The sequence below is a fragment of the Netta rufina genome (genome assembly GCF_964035555.1).
Source record: "Netta rufina genome assembly, chromosome: 4".
NCBI lineage: Eukaryota > Metazoa > Chordata > Aves > Anseriformes > Anatidae > Netta > Netta rufina.
In genome coordinates, this window is record NC_140127.1 from 4,835,551 (window position 1) to 4,858,192 (window position 22,642).

Sequence of the window (22,642 nt, forward strand, 5' to 3'; positions counted from 1 at the left end):
CCTCGGAAGAAATGTCACTTTCTCTCCCAGCAATCCAGTGGGCCATGATTGCAAGAAAATATCTTAAGGCTTCAAAATACAGGAGTTTGGATTTTTTCCCCTGCAGAAACACCATGTCAGCATCACTCTGACGTATTTTTTTCTAATTTTATTTTAACACTATAATGCACTACAGAAGTGTTGGAGCTACTTCAAACAATCTGAAAACACCGTGGCATTTCACCTTCCCCTGACCCAGAACATATCTGCTATACCAATCTTTGTTTTGTGTAATGCACAGACTACAAATGCTGTTATTTTCCTGTCTTCTTAAAAAATGGTTATGAATAAACCCAAGAGGACAGCTTTACTTTCGCTTATGAAAAACAGCAGTCAAGGCGAAGAGCATCTGTTCAGAGATAAAGAGAAAATCGAACAAAACCCTATTGCAACATTCTTGGGAAGCTGTAACTTTGATACAGAGTTTAGAGGAAGGAGAGGCTGGTAGTATTTCACTTCATCTGGCACACATCGCTCCTGTGACTCCGGTCAAGTTTCTCCATAATACAAGGCACAATGATGAAGGCAACCAAGGCACAATACTTCAGTTTCTCTGTGCTGTTAACACACAGAACTAACTCGACTGCTTCATATTCTCATCTTTTATAAAAGGCACTGGATGCATTCAATACAGAGGATTGGAAAAAACAAACAAACAAACAACAACCCCAAATCAGACCCCAGCTGAAGAGAACACATTTTTTTCTCAGGCCTAGGAGAATTCTGTGTTATGGTGAAGGAGAAAAATCAACTTAAAACCTTTAACGTGCAAGTAATGGGAAAAAGATTCAGAGCAGAACAGGATAACAAGAGATGCAGTGTAAGATAAATGTAGAGCCCAAGCGAAAGAAGCTCAGCCCAGCGTGAGTGCAAAGACAGAGCTCCGACACAGCACATCAACAGGGCAAGGAGAAGTAGATGTGCCTGGAAAGGGCACAGCACTGCAAACGTGCCAAGCACAGGCCAAAGGAAGGAAAGGAGTGAACCAGCCATTCTGCTACGCCCCTTTGGAGGAATGCTTTTTGGTAAAACAAACAAGCAAGCAAAGAAAACCCTACTGCTAACAGTCTGCCTTTTCCAGTTACTGGTCACAGATGAAGTAGACTTAAGTCAGAAATACAGACGAGCGATAAAAATATGCAAGTGCCAGGATTAAGGAATGACAAACTGTGCCATTATGAGGTCTGGAGGCAGGACTGGTTTGACTCTCAGCTGCCTACGGAGTTTGGGTGTATCTATTTTTGCTGCCAGCAGTGCTCCCAATTTCTGTGTTTAGGATACTGTAGCATCCTGCTAGCACAACTGTCCGGAATAACAAACAAATCTGGGAGCTGATCTGGCCAAAAAATGAACTAGTTTTAAAAGTCAGGCTGAGGTGGGGAAGCCTCCCATCCTGGTCCGCAGCCCAAAGACAGCCCCAGTGGATAGCACATGGGAGAAAGCAAGCGAAGGACACCCATGGGGGGCTGAACACAGCAATTTAAGTGCCACCACACTGATCCAATCACCCAGTTCTGCTCGGTATCTTTTACAGTCGCCAAAACTTGTTAAAATCTTCCACTCTTAGAAGTGTGAAAGCTTACTTTGAGATCATTATTTATTTTGAATGAGATTACTTCACACATCTGGCTTAAAATGCAACCACAAACAAACTGTAACAGCTGTCAACCCTGTTGGTAGTGCCCCTGTATTACAGCAACAGCACACTGATGCTTTATCCCACCTTATTTTACAGACACCTGTAAACGTCTGTGGGAGGAAGCAAAAGGCTAAACTGTGTTAAGGACTCATTTGTCTGAAATAAAACAAGGATTTAGGTATTTTAAGCAACGATCACTCACCACGAAAGACTCACGTGGGCTACGTTTCATAATAGAAGCCCCACCAAAAATGAAATAACTACATGCAACAATAAACTATATTCTAAAGCTCTTTAACCGCCTCTCTACTCGTTAACCCTCATATTTTCCATTGCACGTACCATGACATTAAAAACACCCTACTATTCTATTCCCAACAGTAATTTTTACGAAACGAACCCTCCTTTTCTCCACTCTTGAACTCTTTGCTTTACATTATTTCAATTTCCTCAACAGCTCCTCTCATCATCACAAATCCTACAGAAGTCTGTAAGGTCCTGATAGGAGACAGGCACTCCAAAGTTCATCTCTAGGATGTCATTTCCAAGTGGATAGGTTTATCTGCATTAACTCAATATGGATATTTATAGAAGGAATGTGAATGAAATAGGTTTAATACAGTTTAAGTGTTTTTTTTTCTCCTCTGTTAGAACTCAGCCAACTAAATAACTACAATACTTTAATACTGCATAAGAATGCTCACACCGGGGCTTAAAACAAACAAACCAACAATTCAAATTGTTTTTTCAGAATGCTTCCATGTAGACAACACCACTGCATAACATGACTTAAAAAAAGACAAAATTTTTTAAAAATTCAGTCTATTTCATCATTGACTGAGAAACACCTGGAATTCTGACAACCCAGAGAAATATTCAGATGCATTCAATTTTTTCAGGGTATTAATTTCAGCAAATGAATTTATCACACTTAATTGTTGATGAAGTTTTACAAGAACACAGCATGTATTTCAGAGTCCTAAAAAGAATCCAATTGCAAAAAGTTTAAAGTTTTCTAATGTTTTCTAAAAATATCACCTAAGTACAGAGACACGTGTGATGACAGATATGGATTTATTATTGCTCAATGTAAATGCAACCAGATGGATTCCAACTCTTGTTGACTTTGCTTTATGCTCCTGACACATATATTTATAGGGTTGGTTGTAAAGCATGCTCATTCATCTTCATACATACTGCACATTAAGGCAAGCACAATCTAACAGCTAAAATCCATTTTGTCATTTGAAGCATTTTTGCTGTTTCTTTGGAAGTTGAGCAAGAGTTTATTCGAGCAAACACATCTGCGGAACAACTAAATTCTACCCTGTACCAAAGCAAGCTATAAAACTGTGCAAGAAACAAACACAATTAGAAAAACTGAGTTGTTTTCCTTAAAGTGGTACAGTGTACATAGGTCTTGGTGGCAATGAATAATTATTTTTGTAAAATAAACAGAACCAATTCACAAGAAAAATTATTTCTTTACAGTCCCTAACTCACTGGAAAAAAAAAAAAAGAAATGGAGGAAAGGAAAAATTAGGACATTTACGACAGGGGGCTTTGAAAGTTAAGAATAAAAAGCATGCTGTGACTATCAAAAATGATTTTGAGAATTATTTTGAAGGCTAGCTATACCACCTTGCTCTGGACAAAAATGAGTGTGTAGGGCACAAGTAGACACTAAGTTATGTCTCCAAAAGGATTTTAAATCCTGAAGTTCCCAAGAGAAAACATATCAAAATGAAATCACTGCAATAAAATAGATTTGGAATACTAGACACAAACATTTAACAGTCTAAAGGGAAAGTCAAAACATCAGGGCCAAATTCACATGGCAAAAGAAGGCTCAAGACCCAACTGATTCTTTGTCAACAGGCTACCAAGGGGAGAATGGGAAGAAGTTCAGTAAGAACCCCCTGTTCTCCAACAAGAAACCCTGCAGCAGCTTTCCAAAGGAGCTTGCAGCTGGGGATTAAGAAGACAATTTCATTATTTCTAGTTTAAGTCTGCTTTTGCAACAATCTGATTACAGAAGATCCTTTTAGGACCTTCTTCTACTAAGTCAAAATAGAGAGAAACTTTTTAGAAAAACAAGAGCGCTGAGAGAAAGGCGTTGTAAGGAAGAGACGCAGGCAAGCCAAAGACAGTGTACAGCTAGGAAATCAAACAGAAGAGCTAAAAAGAAAAAGACAGAACAACAGACCTACAAAACGAGAGCTCTCAGGAGCCTGACGAAGACACAAGAGCAGTACTCTTGTCAGACAAACATAAAAGAGCAATAAAGCTTCCAGCATTCACATGTGCACGTGGAACAGGGCAGAAGTCTGTATTACACCCTCCCATTCCCTTTTAGTACCTTCCTGAAGAGCTGACTCAGGTGACTGTGTGACAGAGGGGGACGATCGTGGCTGTGGAGAAAGTCCTGAAGCAGATGTCCTTGCTGAGGAGATCACAGCAGGGGAAGCAGATGTTCCCACCCCAGGCTTGGTGAACTGAACGCTCTGGCTTGCGGAGTGCACAGGCTGTACAGGATCAACGCCACCTGAAAAGGGAAGAAAGCACAAACACCATTTGTATCTGCACAGGCAATCACACAACGCAAGCCACTGGACGTGATGTTGGTTTCACAGTGACTACAAGAACGCAGTACTTCGGAGAGATGCCGTCATACAAGTAAATAGGAAAGAGGAGGTTATCTTTTTTTTTTTTTAAAAACGTTAAAGGTTTGTAATTTAAAGAACTCCACTAAAATTAACAGATTGTTCAACAGTAAAAAAAAAGGAAGACACAATGCAGCATTAAAAGACCAAGCAGAAGCTGAAGTAATCCATTTTTGTCCCCAAAACACGATGCTTTCACAGGTTCCTCTTCCTAGGTAAGAGGAAGAGAGCACACGCACGATCTCTCCCCAGCAATACTCCTCCCAGCAGCAGGAAACCTGCGAGGCAGCTGCATAGCACAGCAGCAATCTGCCTCCCCTGCAGGCTAGGAGCTTTGCAATTTTGTTACTCAATTATGAGACCCATATTCCAAGCAATCTGCTTCAATCAGCCCTGAGTATGCCACAGAACTTCTGGTGTGTTTTAAACATCTGGACTAGATATAATCTGCTTAAAAAAAAAAAAAAAGTCAGATTAGTGCTTTGAGAGATTTAACACAGTCCAGTCAAAATTCCTATCAGATAAGGACAATATAACTTCAATTAAGTTAGTTTTAAAGAGGGTCTCTCCTTGTTTATACGTTGGAAAAAATCATCGTATGACGATTCTTTTTAAAAACTCCTCCTTTCTACAAACTACCGACGGACCAAGCTGTTAAAAACAAGAATAGAAAGAAAATAATTTGACCAACATGACTCAGCAAACACACAGGAATTAAGCAACGAGATTGAGATGTTTTTATTTGCCGAGTCCCAATTTAGGTTACCGAATTCACCAGAGGATTCGCGTGTAATTGCAACTTGGCTTCCTCTGTACACACAGCTGAGCAGCGCATGCAGACCCGGACTTCCTCCTAAATAATGGAGCTGGCATTCGAAAGGACTTCGTGGGGAAGTTGAGGCTTCCTTTAGAGGGGCAAAAAGAGCAGGTTTAAGATGATCCTCCTGCTTTTCTAACTTACCTTCAAAAGGTGCCTTTACCCAGCCTTACTGCCTTTACCCAGCTTCTGTAGCAGAGAGCTGCATACGGGGTTTGGGTATTTTCCACGCCAAGGCAATGGAGTGATAATTGCAGCTGTAGATACCTGTACTGCTGCAGAGACTGACAAACGCTGGTGTCACAGCCAAAACCTGTTTACACCTGGATTAGTCAAAGATGAAATACTTCCTTGCCAAGTAGGAGATCGCTATTCTCAAGCATAAGCTATCCAAAGCGTCCTATAAATGACACGGCTCCTTCAGAGTTACTGGAAGAAAATGTTTTTGAACTTTGACCAAAAAGATATTTATTTTTTTTTTCTTCTTACAGAAATCCAACCCACAAAATTACAAGCTAAGCTTTATTTTGCAACCCTAGAAAGCTCTGGGAAGCCATACGTGACTAAATACAAAGGATTAGAATGGAAACTTGAACAAATTTAATCTCTAGAAATGCACTGTTAGTAACTCATCTCACCAGACAATCTACGGTTATAGGAAACACTCTATCAGTTTTTTGTTTTTTCTCCGTCTAGCCGGTAACAAGATTGCACCCTGTTACACCAGTACTGATCGATCTAGGATGATGCAATTTAGGATTCTAGATCAAGACAGAACTGGGCTGACCACCAGGTTAAAGTGTCCCATTAGCTTGTCCAGGACGAGCCCCATTAGCCCATGCCACACCCCGACAATCGCTGTCACAAGAAGCACATAAAGCCAAGACCTTTGCCAGGCTGCAGTAAACACAACCACTTCGTGGCAGAATTTTCTACATTTCCCCTCATATTCCCTTCCTCCTTCAATGTGCACTGACTTTTCCTTCTGCCTTCCAACCATGAACAATCTCCTGGACTGAAAAATGCCAAATGACTGAAATGATGAAATGCTGAAAATACTGGCAGAGCTCTGTAAATCAGAGGTAAATCCTCATTTTTCCTATGCACTACCCCAAAAGCTTTGATTCCATTTCCAACTTGAAATCTAAACTAGTAAAGTAAATCATAGTAATATCTTTGTGTTTAAGAAGAGATGGCAGAACCATCCTGAGTTGCTATATGCATGATCTTGATTTATTTCCCCCTAGTATAGCATGTAATTTCTACCAAGATACTGACCAGTTCCCTGCAGCCTGGTTTTCAGCAGCATCCTATCTGCACACCTTGGCTGCAGCCCCTTCCCCTTTTTCCTACCACACCTCTGCTGCTGGATTTACAGGATTGTACCCTGAATCCCTACAGACGTGGGGCAGTGAGGACTCGAGACCCTGATCTGACATGAAGGGAAGTACAAGTACGTTCATGAGATCATGAAATGGAAGCGTCTCCAGCTCAAGCTGCCTGCCCACAGCACAGTTGACAAGATCCATAAAGCAAAGAAATCCACAGCAGGCACCCTCAGGAGTCCTCTCTCACCCCCTCTTCAGGAGTGGGGGGAGACTCAAGTAAAATTTGTGCATTCTTGCTGACAAAACACGTGGATCCACAGACTGGAAAGTACCAAGGAAGTCAGAACGTACCAATTTCAGCTGAAACAGCTGGAAAAAACAATAAGCAAAGCTACTGACCTAGAAAAACAAAAAGCCCAAGTAATACAGCGTGTGTTATTTACATAGGACATCACTGTTTCCATATAGATTTATACCAATACTGTTATGCTGAAATACAGAATTTAAAACTAGACGAGGGCATTTTTGGTAGAGGAAACTAGTTTATACCAGCAAGAAGAAAATCACAAATATTTGTTTCCTCCTTCATTTACACTCCCTAAAGCAAATAAAATTATTCTTACTGGCTGGTATTCATCAAAACAGGCCAGCTTCCAGACAAACATTCTTCTTACATTTCTTCTTTTCTTCCGCTGAAATTTCAGCAAGCTCCACTGAAAATACTTTAATGATCTCAGACAGTGGCTGACAAAGTTTTAGAAATGCAGCAAGATCTTCTCCTGTGCCCTCAGCACATGACACAGACAGCTCAGTGGTTTGATTTTAACAGGCATCAGCAAATTTGGGGCTTTCAAAGGCCCTGCACTCGCTCTTTAACTGGTTTATTTAAAAATCTGATTGGAAGTACAACACTTGCAACTTTTTAACTCAAGCATAAAAACACTGAAATTACCACATGTCATAAAGTTATGCCAACCTGAGTTTCTTGGGCAAGTCCTGTGTAAACACAGGGATTTTATTCAATATTTATTTTATCCAAAACACACCATTCTTCTCTGTAAAGCATGCCCCATTTTCCTCCCAGAGAGCTCTCAGCGTTCACTGACTGCACAAAACTAGTATTGAAAAAGTACAGTAAGTCGGTAGCATCCTGAGTCCTTCCAAAACGTACTTATTTATAATTTAAGGACTGTGAGGGGTCCTCTTTCATAGCACAGCAGCAGTGACAACAAACTGCCTTCTCAGTATTCTAGGAGTAGGAGAGGGTAATAAAAATTTCTTTACAGGAATGAAGAGTTTTAGAAAGCGTCCTTAGGAATTTCAACACATCAAACAGCATTCAAGCAACTTCGCACAGAACAGACTGCAATCGTTTTCCATCATTTCCCTCCTGGAGAATAAACAGCAGGAAGGATGAAACATTCCTTCTTACAAACCATCATAATTTCCTTGAATTCCTCATGTGTTACATTCATACTCTTTCCAAAGATGTACAAGAAATGGCAAGCCATTTTCAAGATTACTGGTTTTTTTGTTTGTTTGTTTGTTTGTTTTAAAGGTGCTAATGCTTCAAATTCCATACAAAGCACTCCACCTGAGAACAGTAAAACTGTACTGGGAAATTCAGAAAGTATATCAGTGCCCCAAGAAGTGACTCAACTACATCAGGACCAAACATTCATTTGGCATCTTATATTAGCCTGGTTTTGTAGCGATTGAATTATTAATGCATTTTAGCCAAAGATATTGAATTCTACACTTAAAAAGAAAAAAAAAAATCACATAAAAATGGTCAGACTTCGTCAAAGGCAGTCTGTTTAGCCTCAGACTTTGTAAGTGATGTCATTCTGGAAAATTACATCATGACAGACTGGTATTTTATGAATCCTAATTGTGCAGTTGGAATTAAATTTGTATCTTATCAATTGTATGTGGCAATTCAACCTGATCAGATGCCTACAGTGACATACAAAGCCGTCAAGTACTAGCGTAAGCATGGGACCACGTCAATCCAGGCTTTAAATTCCTATGAAACTGCACCAAGGCTGCTCTTTGAGCAGGATTTCCAGCCTGTCATACCAATGCTGCCAGGAAAACAGCCCCACTTTCCCTTCAGTCCACCTACTGGTTGCTACCTTGATTTGCTCTCTCCCAGTCAGCAAATCCAGAATCATTTGTGTGCTGAGCATGAACCAGGAAATCATTTCAGGCTGAAAAGAAAGAAGTTAAGCTCCAGATAAATCAGTTCCACAACCCAGTTTTAAATAAGTAAGGTAGGGGGTGTATGCTTATCGCAGAGCTTTACCAGCTCAAAAAGAGTCTGAGTTAAGTGTAACAAAACCAGTGGACTAGTGTTCATTTTCATAACTACGAAGCATGTACTTATTACACACTACTACCACAATCAGTTCTAACATCAGTTCTTGGAAATTTAAGCATGAAATTATTACTTCTTCTCGAGGCCATGTGTTTACTCAATCACTCCCTTAAGAAGTGCACTGAATGGCTCAGGAGTAAGGCATCCGTGACTGTTCAGAGTCTGGCCAGCTATGTTGCCTCACCTTCAATACAGCTGCTCCTTACTACAAAAGATATGAAACAGTAAGGTTTCAAACAAAAAGGAGGAGAAATAATAAGCACTTAAATGAAAGACTTCTAAATAAAGCATTTACAGTCTGAACAACCAATAGATGGTTTTCATATGACCACTGCAAATCTCACTATTCTGGAAGGATTCTGAACAAACAAGAAACCTTTTCCATACAACTCCTGCAATAGCCTAGAGGGATACCTGCGTTTCGCGAAGTCCAGCTATACATTCTGTACCCACAGTTCATTTTTCAGACATACTTTTAAACCTTTAGTCCATGAAATATTTTTTTTTAATGCTCAGCCTTTGAAATACCATTAATTTCAGAAGCTTTTTTAAAACTCTCCCTTCTACTTTTCTTAACAGCATTTTGTTTCATTTTTGAAATAGTAAGGAAAACCATATAATTGCAACACCATATAAAGACAGAGTTCAAATCTACTATTTCATCTTCTAAAACTGTGCTAAAGGATGCCACTCTGTATCACAGTTTGGGAAAAAAAAATAAAATAAAAAACAGGAACAAAAAACAACCAACACTGAAAATGAATTCAACCTTGACACGTACTGTATGAACTTGATTTAAGCTCTATTGGTTTCCCCAGTCAAAGCTTTACCACCATCAAAACCATGTTTTTCATAAGTCCTTGGTCTTAGAAAACCTCAGCTACAAGGACTCTGAAAACAATTCCAATGCTTAACTATAATCTGAAATAACCGGCATAAAAAAAAAGAAACATTCTATAATTCTCTAACATCTGTCTCATCAGAAAGAAAAACTGTTGGTCTTGCACAGCTTACAAGTAAGAACTGCACAATACCAGAACATTACCAGCACAGTAAGACAACCAGAATTTGCTTGGACGCACTATTCGGAGAATACAGATGAGGAGCAAAATGTTCCATTGTGCATGCCCTCCCACATCTCTAATCCCTGCCACCTTTCTTACCCTTCAAAGCTGTTGTCAGTTTTCCCACAAAGCAGCAGAAGCTGCTGCTACCTGCAAGGACTCAGTCTGGCACCTGGCACCCTCACAACCTCAATTCTCTACTGCTGCATCCACATCAAAATCATTGTGCTGTTGCTCACAAAAATCATTTAAAAACACTTAAATGGCTGTCTCATTCAAATGCTTATTAAAAAACAAACAAACAAACAAACAAAAAACACAACTAATTGCCCTCTAACTCATTTAGGCTTTCACTTTTCCTGAAATTCCTGAAGAGAAGAGCACACACATGTTCACTTTGGTGTATGTTACAGAACAAGTTCAACTCCTGAGTTAACAATAAAACTCTCTAGACAGAGATTGAAAAAAAAAAGTACATTTTCAATAGACATACCTAAGAATCAATACCTTCTTTCAAAACAGCACAAAAGACTTCCCTTCCAAGCCAAGTTAAAAATGCAAAAATACACAACAAGCAAAAACACACAACCAAAAAAACCAACCACAAACCAACCAGAAAAACCAAAACCCTAAAACCATCTGCCCAGTAGGGTCTTTTGCTGCATCATTTAATGGAACACGTCAGTGATACAATTAGCTGCTGCTGTCAAGACTGTGATAACCAAATGAGAAACGCCTCAAAAATCAATAAAGACAGAATTCAAACTTGTGATACAGAATTTTACATACTGAATAAGTACAAAGCAACAAAACCGTGATTTCTGATGTTTCCCAGGCACATCTGGAAGTTCCCTATCATTCAACAAATACTGTACCTGTATTTATTTGGTTGTTTACTTTAGCAACTGATCCAGTGAGATTCCTGCTGAGGTTGTCTTGAACGGGCTGAGCAGATGAAACGGTTGATAACGTTGAGTTATATCCCACAGGAACATGCTGTTGAAGCGAATGAGGTACTGATGTACTCGGGCTAGACAACATATTTGTCTCTTTGAACTGTCCGGCAGCAGGTAGGCTCTGAGAAGTAAACGCCTGCCCATACACGCTGCCAGTAGCTGCAGGAGGATAGGAAACGTTAGGGTACACGGCACTAGAAACCACGGGCATAGCGTAATGATCAGAATTAAGGGGAAATCCCTGAGATGCCACTGAGGAGCTGACAGAAGTGCTGTAGTGATTACCAAACGCTGAATATGACTGCGGAGCACTCGTATGCAAGTAGGGTGCAGGTGGTATTGCTCCTTGGACAGGTCCTTCAGCCGGCCCCGCTGCATGGGGGGGTTTGTTGTAGAACTGCTGCGATTTTCGGGTATTCAACACGTTGGGACCCACCGAAGGGGCCACGACATTTTGTGCTGGTGCTGAATAGTAGTAGCTGGAGGGGTAACTAGCTCTGTACTGATTATCCACGTGTGGAGAAACAGCTTTATTGGGCACTTGGGAATAGTGTCCTGAGGGCGCGCTGTAGTTTGGAGGATGCAAGCCATAGGCAGCAGGGAACTGCATCGGACTCTGCACAGGACCTGGAACGAAGAGAAAACATCTCAATATATTCAAGGTGCATCTGCTGGTAGCGCCAACGAACTCCGTACCTACTGCAACTAACAGACAACTGCTTTCTCCTTGATTTCCCTCCCTGTCTTTGAGGTCAAGGTCCATCAACAGAACAAAAAGAACAAACCAAGTATAATGCATGTAAAATACCGTGTTTGAAATAATTTGCATACACACAAAAGTACCAGAAAAACGGATGCTTTCCATGCCAGGATCCTATGCATCACAGCTCTATTTTGAATATTTTAAGGTTTTAGGAAAATATTTAAGCAAATACTGAGCAACGTCAAGCACCAAACTGGTATTTCATTGTCTGAAAATAACAATATACCCTACAGAAAGTGAAAATGAAAAGCTGCAGTCACATCAGTCCGTCAACATTATCTTTATCTTTACAACTCCCCAACATGGTGACCAAGATGAAGTGCTTTAGAGCATTTATTTTCCTTTATGTTATTTTATGCTTTTACAAAAAAACATCATTTTTATGAAACCACCAGGTACCTGACAAGGCACTTATGGTTACTGCCTGATACTTCCATCAGGTAGGGGGTTGTATCAGAGAAACTGACCTCAGCTGTCACTGCAACCACCTCTGCAACATTAGAGGTTAATTACATACTGGTCCTGCAAGGGTAGAACAAGTACTTGCTTGCTAGAGACCAAACATGAAGTATGTCCTTTTTTATTTTTATTTTTATTTTTTAATGCAAATTGATCAATGGTAAATCTTCAAGTCTCCCTCAATTTCTTTTCCTGCACCCTGTTTTTATTTTCCAGTGAACCGTACATGCGTTTCCCTGGATCATTTCCTTTTTTAAACTCACCACACCCTACTGCTTACATCCCGCTGTGTGCCCGTGTTATTTCCCAGCTCTCAGTGAACAGAAACCCGCAGCACGACACCGTGCCACTCGCATCAAACAGCAGCTGTGCCAATAACGAAGTGTCGATTTGCCCCCCTGCACTTACTGCGATCACAAAACACAAGCATTACTTCTGTACGTGCTTCTGTTGAAGAATCAAATTCTGGGAAGTCACTGTTCTCAAAGTAACATCCAGGTGGTCTGTGATTAACTTGCAAGGCAATTTTGATAATGATTTGTTAACAGAACGTTGTAAGCAAGGAACACACTGTCCAAAATTGTTCTCTGATAATATTAAAAGTGACTTTTTGTAAGTGACAGACCCAGAACACTGAGCAGAAGAGAAGGCTACCAAACAAACAAACAACAGTAACTTGGACCGCTGGGCCGAGAGACAGAAAGGCCTTTAGGGAATAAGCATAAGGAGCTTAAGAAAATACAGACATAAAGAAATAGAGACGTACTAACAATTTGGAGCCACACGTAGTTTTATGCTTCTGATTCACCGCTCTTCTGAAAAAGTGGGAGCTGCTTCCTAATGCTCCATAGCTTATTCTCCTTTAAGGGAGAATGATTTTCAAGTTGGTGACTCACCGACAACTAACTCCAGGCTGCACTTACGTGACCTTTAGCAGACTTTCAACCTGCTTTTTGGAAGTCTGAAAGAGCAAACTGAAGAATACACAAATAACTTACGTCTGTCACGGCTTGCTGCTGTAAGCAGCTACAACGTCAAAGGTGGCAAGGAAAGCTGTTTTAGCTGAGGAGGCTGTGCATTTGTGCTACTATGGCACAGTATGCTGAATAAACTAACTGAGCAAGTATAATTTAGAAACTGGTTTAGGAGCACCTCACTTTAAATAAAAGGCTGCACATCAAATCATCTCATAAAGCCTTGCAGTATCCAGCTCTGGTTTAAAAACACCAGAGCTTGTACTGGTAATATAATCTCTCCTTATGGAGAGATTACAGTACAAGATCCCAGTTACCATGCTACAGAATGTCCAAGTTGCCTTTACTCCTATTCCTAACATCCATTATGAGCTTAAAACGACACAAGAGAGTATGAATCCCATCAAGAACTCATTAAGAAAGACACAGCTGACATTTGAAAAGCAATCTTTCGGATTTCAAAATCCCGGTCCTTTCAAAGCAAGTTTTTACAACTACAGAGGAAAGATCATTCCCATTATCTGCACTGAGTTTTTTGTCCATTTCATCGTGAAGAACGCGAACAAAGTAATTTCTCAGTGCAATTAGTAGCTGAAGCTGCTAATGATGACTAGATAATTGGGCCGTTTTCAGCGCTGGAAATGTGGGTATGTTTTTGGTGTCATTTTGAGATCTGGTTAACTGCACAAGCTGTGCTGGTGTCTCACGCAGCGTACCTTCCTTGACAACTCTCTTCCAGAAAACTCTGTAAGAGGAGTTGAAAAACTTACCTGAACACAGAAAGCACACTGCTAAAATGCCATCTCCACAGGGGAAAGCAAGGAACCTCTCCTTCCACAGACAAATTAATACCTTATAATGTGTAAGGACACGTACATTAGCAGGTAAACCCTGAAAGCTTTATCACTTTTTAAGGAGAAAAAACCCACAACACTACAGGACGAAAAAAATAAATAAAAGGTGCCATGGCTACACAAACAGCTCCGTGATGGCATCAGTCAGCTTCCCAGTTTCACAAAGCTTTCAGGAACTTCGTACCTCTACCCCCGGTATCAAATTAAACTGAAACTATCCAAAGGATCCAACCTGGGAGGAGGGATGCAGACCAGTCCTAAAGGACTTCATAACTGAAATGATGATCTTGAAATGTATCATATATCATCAATATCCTGATGATACTAACTGTAATCTTACAAAGCACTCGTGGATAACACTATAGTCAAAAAATGTCTCAAGAAACATGGGAATTCAAAAGAGTTCACCTCTCAGAGTTACAAACTTCAATCCATTATACCGTTAACACTGAAGTCTTCAGTGGCTACAGGGAAAATACACCATTTTTAACACTAATTTAACAAGCAACATCTCATTATGCTGGTATTCGGAAACAAGTCATTTTCTGACTATGTATAAAGCTACCTGTAAAACCGCTACAGTAAAATTTTCATGAACTTGCAAAACTTAATTCAGAAGAATTCAGGTACGAGCCCCTGACTGCCAAACAAAATACCAGGCAAGGACCCCTTTCTTTTTAAATTACTGAATTTAAAAGTGGAATCAAACCCAAGACATGGAGAGGGAAAAGAATACTCTCTTTTTTTTTTTTTTTTTTTTTTTTAAACTTACACTAACACTAAAGTCCCCAAAGGTCTCAAATGAATGTGGTCACTGGACTGGGTAAATCCTATTAAATACAAAGCTGAACATCCTTGGAAATATCAACCTACACGCAACGAGTTTCTTTCTTTCTGTAAGAAGCAGCCTCTCTTTCGTCAGAACTTCAAAGGCTTGATCTGAAAAATCTAGATTTTATGAAACTAACATGTATAGTGCACTCCAAACAACCGAAACCATCTGTTTTACAGCCAACACAGAAACAGTTGTATTCACTAAAGTATCTTACATTTAACCTTCCTTATACTGATGTAAACGGGAATTTCAAAAGCAATGACTACCTTCTTTGTAAAATTTAGTTTCTATGTGACATAATGGAAGTCTCCAGTACTCTTTTTCTGTTGCTATTCCCCCTGTTACAGTTGTTAAAAAAAGAAAAAAAAAAAAAAAAAGGAATCCTGTATTACAACTTCACAAGAGTAGTACTTGAAGAAGGCTGATAAACTCATCTAAAAGCTTTCGAATAGTGTTGTTATAACACATGAAATCACAAATTCAGATTTCTTAGCCTACCGTGGTATATATCTGATGATTTATGAACACGGAAGGCAAAGGTAAGCCGAACAGCCAGCACGTTATATGATAAAAATGCAAGACCATTACTATACACTATAAAACTTCTCAGAATTTAAAAAAAAAAAAAAAAAAAGAGCATACATTGGATTCACAGTAAACAAATGGTTTACTAGAAGGTTTAAAAGATAGAATATTGACAGCAGCATAAAACCAACTAATTAAAATAATAGATCCTAATGATGGCCCTTCAAAATTACTGCCTCATTCAGTTAAAAACACAAGGGGAATAGGCAGTGTCAGTTTCTGTTTGTTTCTGTCCAACATACCTCCAGTTCACTGAGGAGGCTGTACCAGAGTCCTGACAGCGTGGTATTTTTACTAAAAGCCACGTAAGTTGGCATTTCGTGAGCAATGCAGAGAGATTTCAGCGTTGCAATACTCAAGTTTGCAGAGCGCAGCCGAGGCACTGGTTTCTCCCTAGATTATGTGCTTACCTCCCTTTTCATCCCCTGCACTACCTGCAGGCAAAACCTCCTTCTGGGGCACGCAGGGAGCCACTTTTGGACACGACCAACATCCACGAGGGAAAATTTTGGAGGTCAAGCCCCCAAAAAAGACCAAAGCCCACCGCAGCCCCAGCCCCATGAGGGATACGACGAGGCCTGAGCAGGGTTAGGCGGGCACGGAGCGGAGGCAGGCTGTCTAAAAACTTAACAAAGAACTGGTTTCGCAGCCCCCCCACCACTTAAAACCACGGAGCTCACACCCCTCAGCGTGAAAACCCAGCAGTTTTTTGGGGAATTGTGAATATTTCACCTCCACCACCCAGCCGCCACCCACAGCCCCCCCCAGCCCCGCCGCGCGGGCCCCCTGACCCCACAGCACCAAGGCCCCGACCCTCCTCCCCCTCCAACCCCCCAAAAACCTCCCCCAAACCGCCCCCAATTTCCACACCCGAGGCGCACGAAGCGACCCCCGAGCCCCCCGGCCCCTCACCGTTGTGGCAGCGAGGAGCGCCGCCCTCAGCCGCCGCCGCCGCCGGGGCCTCCCGGGAAGCCGCGGGCCCGGCCGGGTACATGGCGGCGGGCGGCCGCGGTGGCAGCCCGGCAGGCGCGGACATGGCTCCCCTCAGCGCCCCGCCCCGGAGAGCGGCCGCGGGTCGCCCCCAAGGGCCCCGGGAGGACCGGGCAGGGCTCGCAGCCGGGCCCGAGAGCCGCTCCCGCCGCCGGCCGCTAACGCCGCCGCCGCCCACAGCGGCCCCTGGCGGAGCCTCCGCGCCCCGATGGCGGCGCCGCCCTCCCCCGGCTGCGGGAGTGCCCCGCGAGGCGGCTGTGGGAGGGGGAAAGGCCTCGGGAAGGGAGAGCGAGGTCTCCAGGAGCAGCTGGTCCAAACGTCCCCTACCGCCAGTGTCACCCGCTAACCGTGTCCCCAAGCACCACGTCCAACCTGTCCTTGAGCACCCCCAGGGACGGGGACTCCGCCACCTCCCTGGGCAACCCGTCCCAACACCTGACTGCTCTTTCTGAGAGGAAATTTCTCCTCATTTCCAACCTAAACCTCCCCTGGCCATTCCCTCTGGTCCTATCAGTGGTTATCTGTGAGCAGAGGCCGACCCCGCACTCCCCACATCTCCTTTTCGGGCAGTTGCAGAGAGCAATGAGGTCTCCCCTGAGCCTCCCCTTCCCCAGCCCAAACCCCTCCAGCTCCCTCAGCCACCCCTCACTGGACTTGTGCTCCAGGCCCCTCACCAGCTCCGTAGCCCTGCTCTGGACACGCTCCATGGCCTTGATGTCCTTCCTCATCAACACGATTGAAAAATGTCACCACACTATTCCTCATCAAGAAGGCTGAAAAGCCTCATCTTGCTTTCCCTCATCAAGGCGTTGACAAGGAATAACGAGGCAAGGCTTTTCACTCGCCATATAGACCTTATGCTCTATATTCTCTAAACGGAAACAAAAGTGTTGTTGAGCCACCCCTGTTCAGCTGGCAAAGGACCTTCTTCCAGTACAGCGTTATCCACAGCCCATATTCATTTTGCCTGTGTGCCTGCCTCTACAACCAGTCTCCTGTCATTCTCCCAGGCACTACTGGGTTCACTGCTCAAGTACCTCATTTTGGAAGGAAGTTGAAAGCGCAGAAATACATACTGGTGATCGTAGCAGCTGCCATAAAGACCGACAACACTGAGTCACCTTTACTTGCTACAAACACTTTACCAATTCCTTCCCTGGCTGCATGCTGTTTTTCCTACTAGTTATGCGTGTCTGTCATTAAATATGTGGTTAATTGCTTTGCCCATATGCTAAGCATATGATCCAGCCCTGTTACAGTTACTCGTTCAAAGCATGCAGTGCATCTCTAAGTATTGGAGAGACTGACTGTATTTGAAAGTGTCTCAGCCTGCACACCCCTTGGTACTGTGCAGAGGTGCCAGATACTTGTGCAGGCCTCCATTAGTCATCTGAGAGACTGTAAATCCATCTCTGAAAGATACAATTTCTTTAAGCTAGCAAAATAAACAGTTTCTTTACCACGTCCTGATAAGCTAGGGCAAGAATGGGCTGAACATGCAGCAAAGTTCAGGTGATCTATTAAGAAAAAACATTACCTGAAGATACTGAAGGATTAGGTGACATGGGAGTGGTGACGTTGCCATAACTAAAGGGCTCTGAACAGGTAAGACAAACATGGTGAGGGTCCTGCTGTCATCCAGCTTTGGTGCAGGTGACCTGCTGGAGCCCCTGCCAGGGCTGTGTTGTTGTGATAGGATTGACATATTCCTCTCTTGAAGCTAGTTCTTTTGAACCCATCCTCCATCCCCAAAACATATTTGCGTGAAATATATACAGCAAAATTATTCAGAAATAAGGACAACTATATATATATATATTTCATTCTCGATACCGTCTTAAAAGGTGCAGGAACGCTTCATGATACTACTACTGTCCTTTGCCACAGCATGCAGCACATGTGAGACTGTATTTTAACAAAGGTTTTCCCCTTCCAAAGACTCATTTCTCTAACTCCCTAAATGCACCATGAGACAGTGAATATATCCTGTATCACAATCTGAGAAAAGTACTGCAGTGCCTATTTTAATATTTCAATGTCTGCTCAAACAGAAAGGGAAATATATCACTGGGCTAAAATATCATTGTGCTAAAAGCAAGAAGAGGCAACTGCAAAATTTCCCATTGTTTTAAATGCTTTTACAAAACCTTTTGCATGGTTAATTAATTATTTTCCACAAACAATAATTACATGGTGGTTAAACCCATTCACTCCTAGGAAATCCAAATGTGTTGGCAGCTAGAACACAAGCCCCTAATGGAAATCCACCATAAACTCAAATCCATTAATTTTATTTTCCTCATTTATAATGAATCTGAATGTGTTAGCAACAACTGAGTATTAATGTGTGCAGTTAATGCTGTCATGAAAGGAATAACACATGAGCTGGCTCAACTAGGCTGTGGCTTCCACTTAGTCTGGTAACAAGCTCAAAGCAGTAAGAAATTCTTTATGGTTCTGAGGAATGAGAAAATGGCCGTAACGCATGCAGCCACTTGTGCAAAAATGAGAAAAAAAAAAAAAGTGTAGCTCCTACCAGTCAATGGTTTTATTCCAAGATGCACATGGCTCATTTTCCTTTGTATTACTCAGAAGTTCCCTAAATATGCATATGAATGTTCATACAACTCTTAGCCTCCATTTAAAACAATAGAAATATATCAATCATTACGCACCAGTCTGTAAACTACTGTTTCAAGACTTGATTCTGCAGACATAAGCAACTTTACGTATTACTTGGAATAATTCTATTTTTGTTAGGAAATTTTATGTCAGAGTTAAAAAAGGATTGTGTTTTCTTCAGCCAGGTGGTGAGGCTTAATTGCTAACAGATTTCTCTTGACCTTTGGTGCAGGAAGTCTTGAAATGACACAAAAAGGTCCTTCTGTCACTTGGGTTTGGGGAAGGAAAACATGACAGTGTATCTCATTACCTGAAATCTGATAAAGGGGGCTTTACATGTCCAAGCCTAGAGAGCAAAAGTTATTTTTGCAATGGGGAAAATCAGGGAACAAAAATCATTTAAAGCTGTGTTAGAAATAATTTTGACCTTTAGCAAAACTAAGCCAAGTCTCTTCCAGTTTACCATACATTTCAGAAGCAGAATACCAAAATTAGGTGCTTTTATTATCTCCATCAACAATATATAGCTGTGGGTCACCCTAGTTCACTAATACATTTCTAATTATCTTCCCTATCTTTTCTTACAGGAAGTGGGCCACTTCAGTGCAAAGTGAAAAATCTTCATGTTTTCACAGTCAGAAGTCCCCAGCTGCATTCCCATTGTTGTGTCTGGGTAAGTCGCCTGTAGTCACCATACTACAGTTGCTTTCCAGAATGCAAAAGACAAATCAAAAATCTTGATGTAAATCTTGATATAAAGTGTGTCTCTGTTTGGGTGACCTCTGCATCTGACTGAAGGATAAATCCCTGGATCTACTGGGTGAGTTATGTGCTATACTTCATTTGGAGCTGGATAATTAGTATAAGAGGCCCCAGGGTAATCATGTTCCATTTTAAGTAAAAATCTTTGGAAGATCTAAAACCTAACAGAGAAAGAGAAATCAGTTGTGACACAACTCAGCTTTCTTACATGTGCAGATTTCCTTTCCGTGTGTTTTATTTCCTTTATTATTCAAGTAATGCTGCTCACCCTCTCTTTGGCTGATGGTATGCAGGGGAAAAGAATCTTCATTTGTAATCTGTAGCTGCTTCTTTAATCTCCAGTTCTTCTTTGTGAAGAGATCTTCTTTCACCTGGATTTGTGGTTGGGCATGGTCTACAGCCACAGGAGGAGTGTGGTTGCCTGGCCATTGCCCTTCTCAGGGTACCTAGGGACATCAGAGGAATTTTTTTATCTCAGCAATGAGCAGGGCTTCTGTCTGTCTTCCTCAAGCACTTGACATATTCAATTTGGGTACACAAGACTGAGCTGTGCTTAATTTTAGATTATTTTTCTTTTTCGTGGGGTATTTGTACCTCTGATGGAAAAGGCTTAGAAAGCAACAGGATCTCCCCGACTGTGGTTTCAGTAGCTCTCAGGAAAACCTTACACGTGCATTCTATACAGACAGCATCTTTACCAGTCCCTACGAATAAACCTAAAGGATAAAGGGAATTTTCACTACCATGATGGTAGTGCTCCAGCCACCATTGGCATCAACATTGTCATCATCCTAGGGTGGCTATAAGTGACATGAAAAGATGATTTCACTCTCCTCTGGACCAAGGCTATGAGCTCTGCCAACTGCTACAGCTGATCTGATAATTGCTGAATATAGCTATGTATTATATCGTTTATGTCCGAGAAGTCACAAGACCAAAAGTCAGAGTAGTTCCATCTTGTAACCTAATGACGGGTCTCTTGTGTTTACAGGCTGGTCTATAATTTCTGTGATACCTCTTCACATCAGGAAGTATGACATATATTCTTATTTAACATGACCTACATTCTTATTTCTGTCCGGGGAAGTTGTAGATGTTGCCCAGAGAAGCTGTGGATGCCCCATCCCTGGAAGTGTTCAAGGCTGGGCTGGCTGGGGCTTTGGGCAACGTGGTCTGGTGGAGGTGTCCCTGCCCATGGCAGAGGGGTTGGAATCAGATATCTTTAAAGTCTCTTTCAACCCCAACCATTCTCTGATTCTAGGATTCTGAATAAATACTCCCAATTGGCAATTATGGCTGGTAAGCCCCTTGAGTATGCAGTGTAGGTGAACATACATATCTGTAGCTATACTTGTAATACTCTTGAGTGGTTTCATCAGCTGCACGCTTCTGTCTCTGGCATTAATAATTAGAAATCACCAGGCAAGCTGTGGCTAAGGAAGAGCCTACTACAAGTCAACTATAACCAGAGGTCTAAATATTTTCATGAGATTTTGTACAAAGAGAAACTCTAGATAGAAGGTTTTGTGTGACCTTAGAGGAAAGCTGAACAAAAACAAGAGAATCTGGGGGATTTTTTGCAGCTAGTGTGCTTGCCACATCCCAGCTGTAGAAGTGTAGCTATGCCTCAATTCAAACAGACTGAGCTTAAGCCCATGAAACCTTTAGAGTTTTCAGCTATTAAAGTTTTATATTTTTCTGGTAATTTTTATAAGACCTGTAAAACTAATAAACCCTTGAAAGATCTGTTACTCTCTGGCAGTTTTTTATAGGTTTTTCCATTAAGATGGAACAATGACTCATCTAAACCACTGCAGCTCCCTTCCTCCTCTGGTGGCTCCAGATGTGCAGCTTGCCCCCAGAGCTAACCTTGCCATTACATCTAAAAGAGCAACGTGGTGCAAACGGGTGAACCTATGTCTAAAAATAGTTTCTCTGTTTGTCTGGATGTCTGAGTCACCGCTCCCCACTGTATCTTTGCAGGGGCACTAAGAAATCTACTGACCTGAACCAGAAGACAAAGTTCCTCCCCTACATTACATGACTGCGCAGGCACCGCTGTGTATGTACGCCGTGGGTCCTCAGTCATATGGTAACACCCTTGGCTTCAAAGGGTTTCTCATGTGAATGAGAGCAGTGAGACAGGCTCATGTGAACTGCAGATCAAACCATCCAAACTAAAATAGAAGATAATTAAACCATTCAAGCACAATTAAAGCTTAAAAGCACCATGCTGTGGATCAGCAGCTTAATGCCATAAACCTCAACGACTTTGCAGTAACGTTTTAGAAACTCTGGTTTTCTGTGTACATTTGAAACAACATAAGAAGCTGAAACTGCCTCTATATTTATCTGAAGAGACTGCTGCCCTCTGAAACTAATTGAAAAATTCCTCTCACAAGATGTTTTGGCAATAGTTGGGAAGTATGTCATGGCAGTTAAATGTTACGGACTCTGGTTGACCAGGGCTAGATTCTGCTCTTCCTGCCTTGTCCTCTTCTGTGGGACTATCAATGAGGAGGCACCTGAAACTCCATGCTGCTAAGAAAAGACTTTACTCAAAGGCGTAATAGAAAGCAACACATTCTCCCTTTACAGTTGTGTATTTATAGTACCCCATCAAGTACTACTTATTTAAGGTTAGATATTTTAATGAGTAGTACTGCACTGCGTTCAACCAAGGGAGGAGCATGGAGATTACCTTTCACTGTGTGGAAGAATAAATAAAGGTAATTAATAGAAAGCTTACAGATTGCAGTAATAGAAGGTGAGTCATATAACATTATGTACATGAAAAAAAAAAAAAGAAATTAAACAGTAATAGTTTCATCTCCAAGCAACTAGTAGTATTAACACAGAAGGACATGTTTGTATTAATCTTTTCAGACATGTAAACTGCCCATCTAAAAATAGCC

General features: G+C 41.6%; 1 protein-coding gene across 3 annotated transcripts in view; it reads right to left on the reverse strand.

Annotated features, from left to right (window-relative positions):
- The window catches only part of SEC24B (SEC24 homolog B, COPII coat complex component), a 44,401-nt gene extending 27,897 nt beyond the window's left edge, over nucleotides 1-16,504 (reverse strand). For 2 of the 3 annotated variants that reach the window (XM_084286764.1, XM_084286763.1), the window contains exons 1-3: nucleotides 16,266-16,504; nucleotides 10,803-11,510; nucleotides 4,038-4,223 (exon numbers count right to left, since the gene is read on the reverse strand). In XM_084286764.1, coding sequence (XP_084142890.1) covers nucleotides 4,038-4,223; nucleotides 10,803-11,510; nucleotides 16,266-16,389 — 1,018 coding nt within the window. In that variant the 5' untranslated portion in view covers nucleotides 16,390-16,504. The remainder of the gene's footprint in view (nucleotides 1-4,037; nucleotides 4,224-10,802; nucleotides 11,511-16,265) is intronic. The other variant, XM_084286765.1, reaches the window with a different exon arrangement.
- Between the last annotated feature and the right edge of the window lie 6,138 nt (nucleotides 16,505-22,642).